Raw genomic sequence first — 19,685 nt, forward strand, 5'->3', positions numbered from 1 at the left:
TAAAAGGCCATTCTGAAAGGTGCAGTTTTGTTTTATTGGGGGTGGGATACTGTGTGGAGAAAAGATTATGCTGTTTTGCCCCTGTCTTAAAGTAACCCTAATGATGTACTTGTTATTATTACACTGATTGCACAACTTTGTTTTTGTAGCCACTAACGACTGGGAGTGAAGCATGCTGGGGTCATTCTGAACTGGGAGTGAAAAGCTGGGGTTATTATGTTTTTGCAAGAGGAAATACCTTTTTGATGCCTGTTGATTAAAGGAATTATGTGCGCCAGAGAGTTTGAGATGGCCACTCACCCTCCCTTCGCGCACACACTAGAAAAGAGGGGGCAGAGCCATGCTTTGATAGAGTCTGCTGCGGGTTTCGTACGAACGCCCAGCCAGTTGACAAGCACACTCTACCGAAAGGTGTTGGCTCTCCACCTTAAAGGCATCACGGTAAGAGAGAAAGAGATATTTTATGCGCTGCAACCACTTGTGTTTGATGTAACTGCTTTTGTGGGGAATAAATATACGCCTGTTTGTTCTAGCAAAATGCAGTCTGTGTGATCATTTCTGTGTGCCGATCTGACCGAACCTTGTTTCAAAACAGATACCAGTCAGTATCTGATGTGACCACCATTTGCCTCATACAGTGCAACACATCTCCTTCGCATAGAGTTGATCAGGTTGTCAGTTGTGGCCTGTGGAATGTTGGTCCACTCCTCTTCAATGGCTGTGCGAAGTTGCTGGATATTGGCAGGAACTGGTACACGCTGTCGTATATGCCGGTCCAGAGCATCCCAAACATGCTCATTGGGTGACATGTCCGATGAGTATAGGCCATGCAAGAACTTGGACATTTTCAGCTTCCAAGAACTGTGTACAGATCCTTGCAACATGGGGCCGTGCATTATCCTGCTGCAACATGAGGTGTTGTTCTTGGATGTATGGCACAACAATGGGCCTCAGGATCTCGTCATGGTATCTCTGTGCATTCAAAATGCCATCAATAAAATGCACCTGTGTTCTTCGTCCATAACAGATGCCTGCCCATACCATAACCCCACCGCCACCATGGGCCACTCGATCCATAACATTGACATCGAAAACCGCTCACCCACATGACGCCACACACGCTGTCTGCCATCTGCCCTGGACAGTGTGAACCGGGATTCATCCGTGAAGAGAACACCTCTCCAATGTGCCAAATGCCAGCGAATGTGAGCATTTGCCCACTCAAGTCGGTTACGACGACAAACTAGAGTCAGGTCGAGACCCTGATGAGGATGACGAGCATGCAGATGAGCTTCCCTGAGACCGTTTCTGACAGTTTGTGCAGACATTCTTTGGTTATGCAAACCGATTGTTTCAGCAGCTGTCCAAGTGGCTGGTCTCAGACGATCTTGGAGGTGAACATGCTGGATGTGGAGGTCCTGGGCTGGTGTGGTTACACGTGGTCTGTGGTTGTGAGGCTGGTTGGATGTACTGCCAAATTCTCTGAAACGCCTTTGGAGACGACTTATGGTAGAGAAATGAACATTCAATACACGAGCAACAGCTCTGGTTGACATTCCTGCTGGTCAGCATGCCAACTGCACGCTCCCTCAAATCTTGCGACATCTGTGGCATTGTGCTGTGTGATAAAACTGCACCTTTCAGAGTGGCCTTTTATTGTGGGCAGTCTAAGGCACACCTGTGCACTAATCATGGTGTCTAATCAGCATCTTGATATGGCACACCTGTGAGGTGGGATGGATTATCTCAGCAAAGGAGAAGTGCTCACTATCACAGATTTAGACTGGTTTGTGAACAATATTTGAGGGAAATGGTAATATTGTGTATGTGGAAAAAGTTTTAGATCTTTGAGTTCATCTCATACGAAATGGGAGCAAAACCAAAAGTGTTGCGTTTATATTTTTGTTGAGTGTAAGTTCAAGCATATTTATGGTTTGGTTATTTTGCAAAGTTTGAGAGTGTGTGTGACTGTGATTTGACCCCGGTGTGTGTTAAAAAGAGTTAATATCGCACTTTAAAGGGTACATGGGACTAAAGACTAAAGAGGCACTTGGGGAGCCCTTGCCTTGTACTGTGGGTAAAGGTGGGCTATACATTGAAGGTGCATTTTGAAATGTTAGAAAAAACCATCTTGTCATGAATGTCACTTCTGTTCCACTCACAAAGTATGAATTATTCTTTGCAGCAAAGGACAGAACAATATGCTCGTATTACAAACTATTGTGCTAGAAACTCTGGCTTCTATGGGTTTCATGACTGCTTATTTTTACAAGTTGATACATTTTCATAATAGTAGCTGACTTGTCATTAGTCATTTATTTATTTAGCTGACATGTTATGTAAAAGCTCCAACCGTGAAAGGCCGTTTGAGGTTGACTCCAGCAGTCAAAAAGCAGCTCCCTGACGCTCCTTCCCACTCTCTCCCAACACATGCACACTTCTCAAAGCAAAAGTTTGTATGGAATGGAAGTGTATGCTAATGACACAACACAAGCACAGTGCCTTCTGGAAAAGATTTAAGGTAAAGTGCTGGGATAAGTCGGGAATGGGTGGGTGAGGAGGCTGGGGTAAAAAGCCACGAGGCAGCTTTTTCACCTCGATGTGAAATAGTTGTTTTAATGTTGGGAGATATCATAGCATGAGACCTCGTCGCACCCCTGTTGGCAACAAGTTTCTCCTTTCAACTCAAAGTGATGTGCATGAGTGAAATCCATTCATTCATTTGGAGTGAAGCCTTGACCATTCGTGGCACTTTCTCTGTTATATCATCTGAACACATTTTCTCCAATGTGTGTCAAACCAATCACCACAAAATAGCACAATAGGATAAATATTGTGCATCAACTCTCCCTTGAAGGAACAGGCTGTTATTTGTTCTGCTGGAAATTCTCACACAACAATTTGGACCTAAATATCCAATGGTGTTTCAACTCCTACATTTCACAGTGCTTTATAGTGTCAGCAGAAGTATCATAATGTTTGATATTATGTAACAGCTGAGTCGATCCTTGTAATTTGATTGGTGCTTTATATGTCACGTGACAGTTTATTTGTCCCATTTGCATTGTGTTGCATTTAGCGTGCAAATTTGGTTCAATACATTTTGTACCATTGCACGCTGTGAACCCCACCCACGCACACACTAGTGGGGCTGATGTTTACCTACACATGACAGTTTGCTGACAGTTGGCGATTGAAGGTGCTAATTGACGGTGCTAATTCTTCTAATACACACACACACACACACACACAAAAAAAAAATCCACTACGCCCTAAGCCATCTGGAGGCATGAAGAGCTGTTAGAATGAAGAGGATGAAGTTTGGATGAAAAGCTGGACAAATTTCTGACATGATTTTTCACTGCAGAGGGGAAACAGGCAGCAGTCTGTACACAAAGTCAATGCATGGCATCACTGACTACATCACCAAGATTGTTTTTTGCAAGTTGACTGAGAACAATTTTGGACTCCTATTTAAAGTTTGTGCTGGACTATTGATATCAAAGCATCAGTGATGCACACCAAAATGTAAACCCCTTTTCTGTTGTTTATAATTTAATAAAATATTAAATGTCAAGGATCTATTTTCACCTTTATATAAAACAAACAGATTTTTTTTCATTCTTTCAATGGAACAAATACTTCATGAGGTGAAAGATGAAAGGTACCATTCAACGAGGTAATGTTGAATGGTACCTTCCATCTTTCACCTCATGAAATGTTCATACCATTGAACTCATAAACATTCATTATTTGCATAATATAAACAAATACTTGTGGATAATGTCCATAATACAAATGATCAAAACTATTGCTCACTAACACATTGGGTTAATGATCTGCAACAAACTTCATGGAAATTATTTTGCAGCATTTTATTGCTGGCACTTTGAAACTAGAATTTTGATCAAGATCTCCTTGACAACACAAGCACAGTCTAAAAATAGAACAGCCCATATCTGCATGATGTTTTCATGTGGCTAAGCAGGAGCATTGGAGAAATATATTTTTCTTCCCTTCAAAGCTCCTCTGATTTAAAACAAAGAAACAAACAAAAAAAATCCAGGATGACTGAACAATAATCTAGTAAGCTGTTCTGTGCAACAGTGCAATGGTGTTCCTGTGATGACAGTCCTCTGAGGACAAAACAGAAATGAGAGATGATTTATGTACTCACAATTTTTCCAGGGCAGCTAAGCCATAGAAGGAGCCATTCCTCAGCACAGAGATCTTGTTGTTACTCAGGATCCTGTTGATGCACAAAAAAGGGAAGGAAAGAGGGCAAGGTGAGTATATAGATCACATGAAGGAAGAAGAATTTGTAAAAATGTTACAAAATTAGAGCTACAGGAAATTACTTTTTCACGCCAGTGATAAATTGTTTATCCTGGCACTGACAATATGTTGGTAAGAGATAAGCATTTACACATGATGATATTGTGGAGGTAAATTACTCATCCAAGCTGCATTTCTGTCTGGTTTCTGATAGTTTGTGGTTTAGATGGGTAAAGAAGATGCATCCCACCCTCTCCACTGTTTGTCAAAATTATGGCCTCATTGAAAAGATGAAAGAAAAGCCAATTCAGCACAATTTGGTTATCCATTTCTCACATTATGAGAGCAAACTCAAATCAATTAAATGCACACAGAATTTTAACTGATAATTAATATTCTGAATCAATTATTCTATTTTCATTTTAGTGACAGGATTTGGATGTCAGCTGATTTTTTTTTCTTCCCACTTATACATTTTTGTGGTGAGTTGATATTATAAGGTGTGTTCTCAGCAATTTGCATGTTTTCTATGAAAACAGCAGTTGTAATTTGACAAGGCTGTCCTAGGTAAAACGGAAATAAGGGGTAAGCTTTGATGGTCACAAAACAGGTAGACTTGGAAGAAGAAAAAGTTGCAATTCCCTGACTGGCTGCTAGGGGCTGGCACCAAAAGCAAGCACTTTGCCGAAGAAGCCCATGTAAAAGGTTCAACGTTAGAGGAAAAATAAAAATTTTTGCAGTCTGAGACAAAAATACAGTTTGGGTCATACAGATAGTTTACCCCTCCATGCTCTCACTACCTCAGCAGAGCTGCCAGCATCAGCAAAGACACATCCCACCCCAGCAACCACCTGTTTGACCTACTACCCTCTGGCTGACAGTATAGGTCAATCAAAACTAGGACAAACAGACTTAGGGACAGCTTTCTCCTCAGAGTGATCACTGCACTGAACAATAACAAACCACTTTAATCTGCACTTTTCAAGTTTCTTGTGCAATATCTGTATACCATGTGCAATATTTCCCGTGCAATAGTATCCCACAGTTGTATATAATTCTCGTTTTACATTTTACTAGGTCCACATTTTATTTTATTTAGTTGTACATATATCCATCAATCCATCCATTTTCTTCCGCTTTATCTGGAGTCGGGTCGCGGGGGCAGCAGCTCAAGCAAAGCCGCCCAGAACTCCCGATCCACACACACCTCCCCCAGCTCCTCCGGGGGAACCCCAAGGCGTTCCCAAGCCAGCGAGAGATGTAGTCCCTCCAGCGTGTCCTGGGTCTTCCCCGGGGCCTCCTCCCAATGGGACATGCCCGGAACACCTCTCCAGCAGGGCGTCCAGGGGGCATCCGGAAAAGATGCCCGAACCACCTCAACTGACTCCTTTCGACATGGAGGAGCAGCAGCTCGACTCCGAGCTCCTCCCAAGTGACCAAGCTCCTCACCCTATCTCTAAGGGAGCGCCCAGCCACCCTGCGGAGGAAACTCATCTCGGCCGCTTGTACTCGCGATCTCGTTCTTTCGGTCATGAGCCAAATCTCATGACCATAGGTGAGGATCGGAACGTAGATCCATCGGTAAATCAAGAGCTTTGCCCCCCTACTCAGCTCTCTCTTCACCACGACGGTCCGATACAGCGACCGCATCACTGCAGATGCTGCACCAATCTGTCTATCGATCTCACTCTCCATCCGTCCCTCACTCGTGAACAAGACCCCAAGATACTTAAACTCCTCCACTTGAGGCAAGGACACTCCACCGACCTGAAGAGGGCAAAGCACCTTTTTCCGGTGTTGTACATATTGTACATATACTTTGAATAATTTATTGTTAAATTTTATTATTTTCTATTTGGCTAACAATTACTCAAACCTCAGAAAAGCACCTTTTGGAGTTGCACTCAAATCTCATTGCAATTCAAATTACAATGACAATAAAGGCAATTGTGACAACTGGACGGATGTGACTTTTTCTAACTTTGTAGTTTAAGGTGTTTCAAACCATAAATACATGGATAATTAAGGGCATGGCCACTTTGAGTGACAGCTCACTGTTTCCAGAGTTCAGACACAGCATGTTGCTTGCTCAGAGGCTGCTCGCTGCAGCTGTTAGCGGTTTGTCGGACCGCGTCTGTCCTTTGAGCATTTTATTATAAATATCTTGAATAAAATGGGCTGTTGTGTGTTTAATTCTCCTGATGGGCCATCTGTGCTGCAACATTTGTGTCAAGTGAAATTTTTGTATTATTTAATCTATGTTAACATTAGCACTTTTAGCAGCTCTCACAACCTTAATTAATGGAGGTTCAGTTAATCCATGAATACTGAGAAAATAAGCGTGTCATAATATTTAATGCTGACACCAAAATACACCATTGCACAGTCCTCAATAAATATGATTTAATAAACACCTAAATTGCCTGGCAGCTTTGTTGATAACTCAAAGATGGGGTGTGCTCAAAATTCATTTGTCCATCCCCAGGACATGCAACCATCCAAACATTGGTTAGACATGACATAGGCAGAGTAAGCACTGCCAACATGACAACACCAAGAGCAGCAATTAATGGGGTTAATATCGGCCCTATGATTTATGTCACACAGGGTTTGTCTCATAGGGCCGATATTAACCCCATTAATATATATATGACATAAAACAATGCTCAACAGTGTATTTAACCACAGTGTTCAAACATAACCTTGCTGTAATCCTTAACTCAAACATTCAGATACACAGTTGACATGAAGATAGTATGTTCATACAAGGATAAGAGCTTGAATACAACATATCTGCTACATATAATAAATGCAGTACAGTCTGGTGTTATGTTCAGGAAAATTTGTTTGACAACACCAGTGCTGTGGTACTTGTTGCTGAAGTACACAAGGCATTTCAGATGGAGGACTGGAGTCGACTCACCCAGCCAGCAAACATCCTCTGTATTTGTACAAAGCTGCCACACCAAGTCATTAGCATTCCTCTTTTTCTTCTTGCTGTTGTTATTGCATATGGTAATTCTCCAAATATTAACCAAAAAAATACATTCTCAAACTGAAATCCGATTGATATTGAATGAGAAAGACTTCCAAGTCCTTAGGATACAGGTGTCTCCTGTCTTATTGTAGGGTTGTGAGACTTGAACCCTCACCAGCAACCAACAACTATAACTTGGCACTAGGTCTCTTCTGATATGTGGTACCACTGGAAGGCTTTTATGTTGAATGAACAGTTATTTTGAGAGACTCACATTTGGCCAAGTGATTCATTTCTCTGGACATCATTGAGTACACAGCTGTTTCAGTGTTCAGGATCCCAGAAAGTGGAAAAGGCCAAGTTTCTTCTGTCTGGGAAAACAGATGACTCCTTTTGAGAGGTGGAGATGCACCAGTTGTCTGCCTTGGTGGTTACCATCTAGCACTCAAGTCATCTCTGTCATGTAGTGTATGCAGTGACACATGACACCTCCAAGACCTGACCTGACCCACCAAGGTTGTTATATTTTATTAGTTTTTGAGGGAACTATTTTGGCACTTGAACACAGAAGGGAAGGCCGAGGGGAAATAAACCACAGCAAAACGTTCAAAGCAGTTGCTATTTTAGCTTTAACAAGGAAGAAAGAGACAGCAAGAGATGGATTATTTAGGTGAGAATCTCCCCCCGTTTTACTCAGTCAAACACAAATAATTTTTATGACATTACAGAGTGGAATTAATAGTAGGGGTGGTGGCCAAGTGGTTAATGCCAACCCAGTCTCACGGCAAGTCGTGAATCAGCAGCTCAAAATGTACATTAATCTACTGGTTTGTGATATTGTGACGAAAAGTGCTTCATTTTTGTCATGACAGCACAAATTCATTCTTATTCATTCCGTGATGACTGCACAAAATTAAAAAAATTAAGTAGGGAGGAGCAGGGGTGGTTATGGTTAGGGTGGGGGGAGTAGGATTAGGTTATGGTTAAGGTTAGGGTTGGGGGTAGGAGTAGGGTTAGTATTAGTGAGTTAAAAAAAAACCCAGTCATGGAAATTTGACTAATTTCATGACGGAAGGATGAAAAAAATGTGAGACTGGGCTGTTAATGCACTTGGTTTCAGTGTGGAAGGTTCCTGGTTCAAATTCCACCCCTGCCACCTTTCTCCATGTAATATGGAGTTGCGCATCCGGCCTAAAACTTCGATCCACCCTTGGATTTGCTGTGGCGACCCCGAGTGCAAAACAAGGGAGCAGCCGAAGGGACTTACTATTGAGCAGAATTAATCTATAACATCGCAAAAAGTTCACTCTTTAAGCTGTCATCAGAGCCAGGGCTTCCTGTTTGAATATAAAAAACACTAAAACCACGTTGTATCTTTGAAGTGAATCATTGTTCGTGTCTTTAGCATTTAAAGAAATGACAGTGCCTCATGTCCAGTGGTGGGCACAGTTCCGTTAACCGGTAATTAGCGAAGCTAACTTTTTTATTAGCAAATTAGTTTTTCAGCTATCTTCAAAAACCATCAGTGGACCATTTAGCTTCCATTAAATTTAGTTTTGCTAAGTTTTAGTCCGCTAACGTTTTTTTGCTGGCATGGTAAGTAAAGCCGAACATTCAAAAATGTTTGTAAACCCTAAAATTATATATGTTAATTCCTGTCTGTTGTGTTTTGCAGCAGTTCAGGCAACTGTGAGAAGCTGAGCTCAACCCTGCCCCAGCAGAAGGAACCTGGCTACCTGGCTGCTACAAAGAAGACAAAGAAGAAAAAAAAGTAATTTACATCCACAGCATACAGTACACTTGACGTGAGCAAAAGGCATGAACAGAAAAGCATGTTTGACTTGTGGTATGATTTAAAAGCCAAACTAATTCTGGACGGTTTATTGATATTAGCATTAACTTAAGCGGCAAGGCCGAAAACCAACATTGAATGCCCGTGAACTTTGATCCCTCAGGTGGCACTGCATTAAAAACTGACATCACTATATAAAGGATCATACCGCATGGGCTCAGGAACACAGAAAGAGGAAAACCATTGTCAGCTATCATAGTTCGTGGCTACATCTACAAGTGCAAGCTAAAACTCTACCATGTAAAGCGAAAGCCATACATCAACAATATCCAGACAAGCCGTCGCTATGTCTGGGCCCGAGTTCATTTGAAATGGACAGACGCAAAGTGGAAAAGTGTGCTGTATTTGACGAGTCCACGTTTCATTTCAATTGTTTTTGGAAATCATGGATGTCGTGTCCTCCGGACAAAACAGGAAAAAGACCATCCAGATTGTTAACCGGAACAAAGTTCAAAAGCCAGCATCTGTGATGATATGAGGGTGTGTTATTGCCCATGGCATGGGCAACTTACACATCTATGATCACACCATCAATGCTGAAAGGTACATTCAGGTTTTGGAACAACACATGCCGCCATCCAAGCAACATCTTTTTCAGGGACGTCCCTGGTTATTTCAGCAAGACAATGCCAAGCCACATTCTGCATGTGTTACAACAGCATGGCTTCGTAGTTAAAGAGTGTCGGTACTAGATTGGCCTGCCTGCAGTCCAGACCTGTCACCCATTGAAAATGTGTGGCACATTATGAAGCACAAAATACGACAACGGAGACCCCGGACTGTTGAACAACCAAAGTCATACATCAAGCAAGAATGGGAAAGAATTCCACCTACAAAGCTTCAGCATTTAGTGTCCTCAGTTCCCAAACCCTTAATGAGTGTTGTTAGAAGGAAAGGTGATGTAACACAGTGGTAAACATACCACTGTCCCAGTGTCTATCTTGTCTTTGTAGTGTATTCAATTGAACATAGGTTGAAGAGGATTTGCAAAAAATTGTATTCTGTTTTTTATTTACATTTTACACAACATCCCATAAATGTCGAAAAGTTCACCACCTGGTGGTGAGTTGGATCCGCTGGGAGTGGAGGAAGCCAGTCGGACCTGGCAGGCCCAAACATATCATGAGGGTCCGCTGGGAACGACTGGCGGAACCCTCTGTCAGCGAAGTCTTCAACTCCCACCTCTGGGAGAGCTTCTCCCAGATCCCGGGGGAGGTTTGAGACATGGAGTCCGAGTGGACCATGTTCTCCACCTCTATTGTCGATACTGCTGGTCGTAGCTATGGTCGCAAGGTCTCTGGTGCCTGTTGCGGCAGCAATACCCGAACCCCAGATGCCAGAAATAAGGGATGCTGTCAAGCTGAAGAAGGAGTCCTACTTGTCTTTGTTGATAAGCGGGACCCCAGAGGCAGCTGACAGGTAATGGCAGGCCAAGCGTACTGCAGCCCGTGCGGTCGCAGAGGCAAAAACACGGGTCTGGGAGGAGTTTGGAGAGGCCATGGAGGAGGACTATCGGTCTGCCTCAAATAAATTCTGGCACACCGTCCGACGCCACAAAAGGCATCCCATCGTCATCAATCCCATCGTCAAATCTTCCAGAAGAGGAAGCAGAGACAGGGGACTCAGAGGCAGACTCAATGATCACCCAGACCGAAGTCACCGAGGTGGTCAGCAAGCTCCTCGGTGGCAAGGCTCCTGGGGTAGATGAAATCCATCTGGAGTACCTTAAGTTTCTGGATGTCTTGGTTGACACGCCTCTGCAACATCGCGTGGTGGTCGGGGACAGTGCCTCTGGATTGGCAGACCGGGGTGGTGGTCCCTCTGTTTAAGAAGGGGGACTGGAGGGTGTGTTTCAACTATAGGGGGATCACACTCCTCAGCCTCCCCGGTAAGATCTATTCCAGAGTACTGGAGAGGAGAATTCGACTGACAGTCGAACCTCAGATTCAGGAGGAGTAGTGTGGTTTTCATCCTGATCGCGGCACACTGGACCAGCTCTACACCCTCCATCGGGTGCTCAAGCGTTCATGGGAGTTCGCCCAACCAGTCCACATGTGCTTTGTGGATCTGGAGAAGGCATTCGACCGTGTCCCTTGGGGCACCCTGTGCGGGGTGCTCCGGGAGTATGGGGTCCGGGGTCCTTAGCTAAGGGCTATCCAGTCCCTGTACGGCCGCAGTAGGAGCTTGGTTCACATTGCCGGTAGTAAGTCAAACCTGTTTCCAGTGCACGTTAGCCTCCGCCAGGGCTGCCCTTTGTCACTGTTTCTGTTCATTACCTTTCAATCAATCAATCAATTTTTTTATATAGCGCCAAATCACAACAAACAGTTGCCCCAAGGCGCTTTATATTGTAAGGCAAGGCCATACAATAATTATGTAAAACCCCAACGGTCAAAACGACCCCCTGTGAGCAAGCACTTGGCTACAGTGGGAAGGAAAAACTCCCTTTTAACAGGAAGAACCTCCAGCAGAACCAGGCTCAGGGAGGGGCAGTCTTCTGCTGGGACTGGTTGGGGCTGAGGGAGAGAACCAGGAAAAAGACATGCTGTGGAGGGGAGCAGAGATCGATCACTAATGATTAAATGCAGAGTGGTGCATACAGAGCAAAAAGAGAAAGAAACAGTGCATCATGGGAACCCCCCAGCAGTCTACATCTATAGCAGCATAACTAAGGGATGGTTCAGGGTCACCTGATCCAGCCCTAACTATAAGCTTTAGCAAAAAGGAAAGTTTTAAGCCTAATCTTAAAAGTAGAGAGGGTGTCCTGTCTCCCTGATCTGAATTGGGAGCTGGTTCCACAGGAGAGGAGCCTGAAAGCTGAAGGCTCCGCCTCCCATTCTACTCTTACAAACCCTAGGAACTACAAGTAAGCCTGCAGTCTGAGAGCGAAGCGCTCTATTGGGGTGATATGGTACTACGAGGTCCCTAAGATAAGATGGGACCTGATTATTCAAAACCTTATAAGTAAGAAGAAGAATTTTAAATTCTATTCTAGAATTAACAGGAAGCCAATGAAGAGAGGCCAATATGGGTGAGATATGCTCTCTCCTTCTAGTCCCCGTCAGTACTCTAGCTGCAGCATTTTGAATTAACTGAAGGCTTTTTAGGGAACTTTTAGGACAACCTGATAATAATGAATTACAATAGTCCAGCCTAGAGGAAATAAATGCATGAATTAGTTTTTCAGCATCACTCTGAGACAAGACCTTTCTGATTTTAGAGATATTGCATAAATGCAAAAAAGCAGTCCTACATATTTGTTTAATATGCGCTTTGAATGACATATCCTGATCAAAAATGACTCCAAGATTTCTCACAGTATTACTAGAGGTCAGGGTAATGCCATCCACAGTAAGGATCTGGTTAGACACCACGTTTCTAAGATTGTGGGGCCAAGTACAATAACTTCAGTTTTATCTGAGTTTAAAAGCAGGAAATTAGAGGTCATCCATGTCTTTATGTCTGTAAGACAATCCTGCAGTTTAGCTAATTGGTGTGTGTCCTCTGGCTTCATGGATAGATAAAGCTGGGTATCATCTGCGTAACAATGAAAATTTAAGCAATACCGTCTAATAATACTGCCTAAGGGAAGCATGTATAAGTGAATAAAATTGGTCCTAGCACAGAACCTTGTGGAACTCCATAATTAACTTTAGTCTGTGAAGAAGATTCCCCATTTACATGAACAAATTGTAATCTATTAGACAAATATGATTCAAACCACCGCAGCGCAGTGCCTTTAATACCTATGGCATGCTCTAATCTCTGTAATAAAATTTTATGGTCAACAGTATCAAAAGCAGCACTGAGGTCTAACAGAACAAGCACAGAGATGAGTCCACTGTCCGAGGCCATAAGAAGATCATTTGTAACCTTCACTAATGCTGTTTCTGTACTATGATGAATTCTAAAAACCTGACTGAAACTCTTCAAATAGACCATTCCTCTGCAGATGATCAGTTAGCTGTTTTACAACTACCCTTTCAAGAATTTCTGAGAGAAAGGGAAGGTTGGAGATTGGCCTATAATTAGCTAAGATAGCTGAGTCAAGTGATGGCTTTTTAAGTAATGGTTTAATTACTGCCACCTTAAAAGCCTGTGGTACATAGCCAACTAACAAAGATAGATTGATCATATTTAAGATCGAAGCATTAAATAATGGTAGGGCTTCCTTGAGCAGCCTGGTAGGAATGGGGGTCTAATAATATGTTGATGGTTTGGATGAAGTAACTAATGAAAATAACTCAGACAGAACAATCGAGAGAAAGAGTCTAACCAAATACCGGCATCACTGAAAGCAGCCAAAGATAACGATACGTCTTTGGGATGGTTATGAGTAATTTTTTCTCTAATAGTTAAAATTTTGTTAGCAAAGAAAGTCATGAAGTCATTACTAGTTAAAGTTAATGGAATACTCAGCTCAATAGAGCTCTGACTCTTTGTCAGCCTGGCTACAGTGCTGAAAGAAACCTGGGGTTGTTCTTATTTTCTTCAATTAGTGATGAGTAGAAAGATGTCCTAGCTTTACGGAGGGCTTGTTTATAGAGCAACAGACTCTTTTTCCAGGCTAAGTGAAGATCTTCTAAATTAGTGAGACGCCATTTCCTCTCCAAATTACGGGTTATCTGCTTAAACTACGAGTTTGTGAGTTATACCACGGAGTCAGGCACTTCTGATTTAAAGCTCTCTTTTTAGAGGAGCTACAGCATCCAAAGTTGTCTTCAATGAGGATGTAAAACTATTGACGAGATACTCTATCTCACTTACAGAGTTTAGGTAGCTACTCTGCACTGTGTTGGTATATGGCATTAGAGAACATAAAGAAGGTATCATATCCTTAAACCTAGTTACAGCGCTTTCTGAAAGACCTCTAGTGTAATGAAACTTATTCCCCACTGCTGGGTAGTCCATCAGAGTAAATGTAAATGTTATTAAGAAATGATCAGACAGAAGGGAGTTTTCAGGGAATACTGTTAAGTCTTCTATTTCCATACCATAAGTCAGAACAAGATCTAAGATATGATTAAAGTGGTGGGTGGACTCATTTACTTTTTGAGCAAAGCCAATAGAGTCTAATAATAGATTAAATGCAGTGTTGAGGCTGTCATTCTCAGCATCTGTGTGGATGTTAAAATCGCCCACTATAATTATCTTATCTGAGCTAAGCACTAAGTCAGACAAAAGGTCTGAAAATTCACAGAGAAACTCACAGTAACGACCACGTGGACGATAGATAATAACAAATAAAACTGGTTTTTGGGGACTTCCAATTTGGATGGCAAGACTAAGAGTCAAGCTTTCAAATGAATTAAAGCTCTGTCTGGGTTTTTGATTAATTAATAAGCTGGAATGGAAGATTGCTGCTAATCCTCTGCCCCGGCCCGTGCTACGAGCATTCTGACTGTTAGTGTGACTCTGGGGTGTTGACTCATTTAAACTAACATATTCATCCTGCTGTAACCGGGTTTCTGTAAGGCAGAATAAATCAATATGTTGATCAATTATTATATCATTTACCAACAGGGACTTAGAAGAGAGAGACCTAATAGACCTAATAGACCACATTTAACTGTTTTAGTCTGTGGTGCAGTTGAAGGTGCTATATTATTTTTTCTTTTTGAATTTTTATGCTTAAATAGATTTTTGCTGGTTATTGGTAGTCTGGGAGCAGGCACCGTCTCTACGGGGATGGGGTAATGAGGGGATGGCAGGGGGAGAGAAGCTGCAGAGAGGTGTGTAAGACTACAACTCTGCTTCCTGGTCCCAACCCTGGATAGTCACGGTTGGAGGATTTAAGAAAATTGGCCAGATTTCTAGAAATGAGAGCTGCTCCATCCAAAGTGGGATGGATGCCGTCTCTCCTAACAAGACCAGGTTTTCCCCAGAAGCTTTGCCAATTATCTATGAAGCCCACCTCATTTTTTGGACACCACTCAGACAGCCAGCAATTCAAGGAGAACATGCGGCTAAACATGTCACTCCTGGTCTGATTGGGGAGGGGCCCAGAGAAAACTACAGAGTCCGACATTGTTTTTGCAAAGTTACACACCGATTTAATGTTAATTTTAGTGACCTCCGATTGGCGTAACCGGGTGTCATTACTGCCGACGTGAATTACAATCTTACCAAATTTACGCTTAGCCTTAGCCAGCAGTTTCAAATTTCCTTCAATGTCGCCTGCTCTGGCCCCCGGAAGACAATTGACTATGGTTGCTGGTGTCGCTAACTTCACATTTCGCAAAACAGAGTCGCCAATAACCAGAGTTTGATCCTCGGCGGGTGTGTCGTCGAGTGGGGAAAAATGGTTAGAGATGTGAATGGGTTGGCGGTGTACACAGGGCTTCTGTTTAGGGCTACGCTTCCTCCTCACAGTCACCCAGTCAGCCTGCTTTCCCGGCTGCTCGGGATCTGCCAGGGGGAAACTAACGGCGGCTAAGCTACCTTGGTCCGCACCGACTACAGGGGCCTGGCTAGCTGTAGAATTTTCCACGGTGCGGAGCCGAGTCTCCAATTCGCCCAGCCTGGCCTCCAAAGCTACGAATAAGCTACACTTATTACAAGTACCGTTACTGCTAAAGGAGGCCGAGGAATAACTAAACATTTCACACCCAGAGCAGAAAAGTGCGGGAGAGACAGGAGAAGCCGCCATGCTAAATCGGCTAAGAGCTAGTAGCTACGCTAAGCTAGCGGATTCCTAAAAACACGCAAAGTGAATAATGTGTAAATAATTTAGAGGTGATTCAGCAGAAGGAGGTGCTTTAGTTAAGGCACGTAAAGATTACACTGGGAAACAAATCGTAATCTAGATAACTAGATCAATCTAACTGCGCAGATTAAACAGCTAACAGATACAGAAAAACACCGCTGTGCTCCGGAACAGGAAGTGATACAATACCGCAGTGAGAGCCAACCTTTATGGACAGAATTTCTAGGTGCAGCCAGGGTGTAGAGGGGGTCCGGTTTGGGAACCACAGAATCTCATCTCTGCTCTTTGCGGATGATGTGGTTCTGTTGGTTTTGTCAAATCAGGACCTTCAGCATGCACTGCAGCGAGTGTGAAGCGTCCGGGATGAAAATCAGCACCTCCAAATCCGAGGCCATGGTTCTCAACCAGGAAAAGTTGCCTTGCCCTCTTCAGGTCGGTGGAGTGTCCTTGCCTCAAGTGGAGGAGTTTAAGTATCTCGGGCTCTTGTTCACGAGCGAGGGACGGATGAAGTGTGAGATCGACAGACGGATCGGTGCAGCGTCTGCAGTGATGCGGTCGCTGTATCGGACCGTCGTGGTGAAGAGAAAGCTAAGCAGGGGGGCAAAGCTCTCGATTTACTGATCGATCTACGTTCTGATTGATCGGTAAGTCGTTCCAACCCTCACCTATGGTCATGAGATTTGGCTCATGACCGAAAGAACAAGATCTCGAGTACAAGCGGCCGAGATGAGTTTCCTTCGCAGGGTGGAGATAGGGTGAGGAGCTGGGTCACTCGGGAGGAGCTTGGAGTTGAGCCACTGCTCCTCCATGTCGAAAGGAGCCAGCTGAGGTGGCTCGGGCATCTTTTTCGGATGCCCCCTGGATGCCTCACTGGAGAGGTGTTCCGGGCATGTCCCATTGGGAGGATGCCCCGGGGAAGACCCAGGACATGCTGGAGGGACTACCATCTCTCAGCTGGCTTGGGGACACCTCGGGGTTCCCTCGGAGGAGCTGGGGGAGGTGTGTGTGGATCAGGAGGACTGGGCGGCTTTGCTTGAGCTGCTGCCCCCGCGACCTGACTCTGGATAAAGTGGAAGAAAATAGATGGATGGATGGATTTATTTCCATTTAATCAAATGTAGAGGATCAACAACACATCCCAGTTGGGACTGGGAGTTGTATTCCAATGTATTATTTGTGCAGAATTTGTGGAATACCACACGTACATACACCACAGATTTTCTGTAGAAAGACTATAATTACATCACTGACAATAAGATGGTGTATCATCTCAGCAAAAACAAAGTGGTAAATCATTTTTTTTTAAATGGTAAATAGACTGCATTTATATAGCTTTAACATCTGAACCAGAAGCTCAAAGCACTTTACAATGATGCCATACATTCACCCAGTCTCACTCACACTCACACACAGAAACATACCAATGTCAGGGTGGTGCCATGCAGGGTGCTTATTTGCACACCAGGAGCCTCTGAGGGATTAAGGAGGCTGCCTAATGACCCTTTGTGATCCTCTGGTTTGAAGCACACAGCTTCACCACCAGACCATCTCCTCTCTGCTTTTACTTACTGCTATTATAGTTTTTCAAACCTGAAACCTAACCTAAAGGGGGAGGAGTAACAAGAAGACAGAGGATGGGAAGGACAGGAACAATAGTCACCAATAAACCAGTATTGATCAGTATGTTTGGTATTTATATTTGTGTATTTATATTTGCAATCTTTTTTCTTTTTTGCTCTCACTTTTGACACTGCTTCTTAACCTGTGTGCTGCTAAAACCTCAGTCTTCTACAGGATCAATAAGGTTATGTCTAATCTAATTTTATCTAATCAAAATGCAGAAGGTATATTTCTTAACATTACTGTTAATGTGTTATGTGCATTGCACATATGTGCAAAAACTTGTCGGAATATACATGAAAAGTGCTTCAAGTTTCATATGACATCACATGAAAAGTGCCATGAGAATATTTTAACCAGAAAACAAACAAACTACAGTGCAACGTGAACCACATCTTATCTTATTCTATAGCACAATTTAAATCCACCTTGATTGGGCATTTGTGGATTTCATAACTGCTAAAATATAATTTGCTGCAGCCACATCTTGAATTTTTTGCAGCAGGGCTGCTTACTCTTTGTGATGCTGTGGTTTGATGCACATAATTGGGATCTGTGAGATTTCTTTGCATGAGTTATGTTGTGTGTCTCCTGTCATCACACAACCACACGTGTGCATGCACACGCATGCATACATACACACACACACACACACTCTGGGACAAGGTCACATTGTGACACCTTCTCATCTCCTTTTAATAAGATTGCCTCGTCACTGGCCAGGTTAGGAAAGAGACGGGTAATTGGGATTTAATGTGCATTTTTGTCCACAGGGAAAGTACCCATTTCTCCCCAGAGTGATAAGACTTGCCTTGGCAGGAAAAGCAGGACTGAAGATAGGAAGCCCCCTCTCACTGAATAGACATGATGAACACAAACGTTTGTGAGTAAATTCATGTTAACATCTGAGATGACAGTTACATTTGGACATCATTGAACAACACACATCTAATATGATGTGTCAGGTTTAGAATTAAACATTTAAACAAATGGTTTTAACTGGTGGCCTGAGTGCTGGATGCGATCAGTTATTAGGATCATACACCATATGCATACCTAATCATTATGATTTTTTAATGATGTGGCTTAAAGTACAAGAGTCATATCCCAAGGGATAATGGCCATAGGCACAAGACGTTCCCTTGCAGTAGCAATGCAACACTTTGAGTTGCTATGGTAAAACCCAGTAGTCTTAATGTTGTGCAGTATGTACAGCTACTACTAGCCCAGAAGTACCATGTTGTGATTCTTCTTATTGTATCTGTTTTTACTTTCTGTGTCTGTTACACAAGGTCTCATGGGTTCTCAGCCATGTCACGTCTAATTTAAAAAAAAAAAAAATCAAAACACTGCCACAGGTTCCAGAAACAAGAGTTGACATTGTTCAAGATTTCTTTCCAAATCCTCTCATGAAGTAACTGTACTGAAATACAGTGGTATGTAAAAGTTTGGGCTCCCCAGATGATGTCCATGATTTTCCTTTATAAATCATTGGTTGTTTGGATCAGCAATTTCAGTTAAATATATCATATAGCAGACAAGTAAGTCCCTTCGGCTGCTCCCTTGTTTTGCACTCAGGATCGCCACAGCAAATCCAAGGTGGATCTGCATGTTGAATTGGCACAGGTTTTATGCCGGATGCCCTTCCTGACGCAACTCCACATTACATGGAGAAATGTGGCAGGGGTGGGATTTGAACACGGAACCTTCTGCACTGAAACCAAGCGCATTAACCACTTGGCCGCCACCCCTAAACAAAATTAGGAAGGTGCACAAATTTGGGCACCCCAACAGAAAAAAAAAAAAAAAAAAATACATCAATATTTAGTAGATCCTCCTCTTACAGAAATAACAGCCTCTATAGTTTCCAATGAGAACCTGCATTCTTCTTTACAAAACATCTCAGGTTTGTTGGTTTCTGAGCATGGACAGCCCGCTTAAAATCACAAAACAGATTTTCAATAATATTCAGGTCTGGGGACTGAGATGGCCTTTCAAGAACATTGTACTTGTTCCTCTACATGAATGCCTTAGTAGATTTTGAGCAGTGTTCAGGGCAGTTGTCTTGTTCAACGATCCAGCAACAGCACAACTTCAAATTTGACACATTCATGAACATTGTTCTCAAGAATCTGCTGATATTGACTGGAATCCATGTGACCCTCAACTTTAGCAAGATTCCCAGTACCTGCACTGGCCACACAGCCACACAGCATGATGGAACCTCCTCCAAATTTTACTGTAGGTAGCAAGTG

At 43.0% G+C, this 19,685-nt stretch overlaps 1 protein-coding gene across 1 annotated transcript in view; it reads right to left on the reverse strand.

Moving 5' to 3' along the window:
• LOC117522767 (adhesion G protein-coupled receptor A3) overlaps positions 1–19,685 on the reverse strand; it is a 1,389,271-nt gene that overhangs the window by 1,195,025 nt on the left and 174,561 nt on the right. Inside the window, exon 2 of the mRNA XM_034184162.1 lies at positions 4,178–4,249. Coding sequence (XP_034040053.1) covers positions 4,178–4,249 — 72 coding nt within the window. The remainder of the gene's footprint in view (positions 1–4,177; positions 4,250–19,685) is intronic.

This window comes from Thalassophryne amazonica, chromosome 13 (assembly GCF_902500255.1).
Source record: "Thalassophryne amazonica chromosome 13, fThaAma1.1, whole genome shotgun sequence".
In the NCBI taxonomy this organism is placed as follows: domain Eukaryota; kingdom Metazoa; phylum Chordata; class Actinopteri; order Batrachoidiformes; family Batrachoididae; genus Thalassophryne; species Thalassophryne amazonica.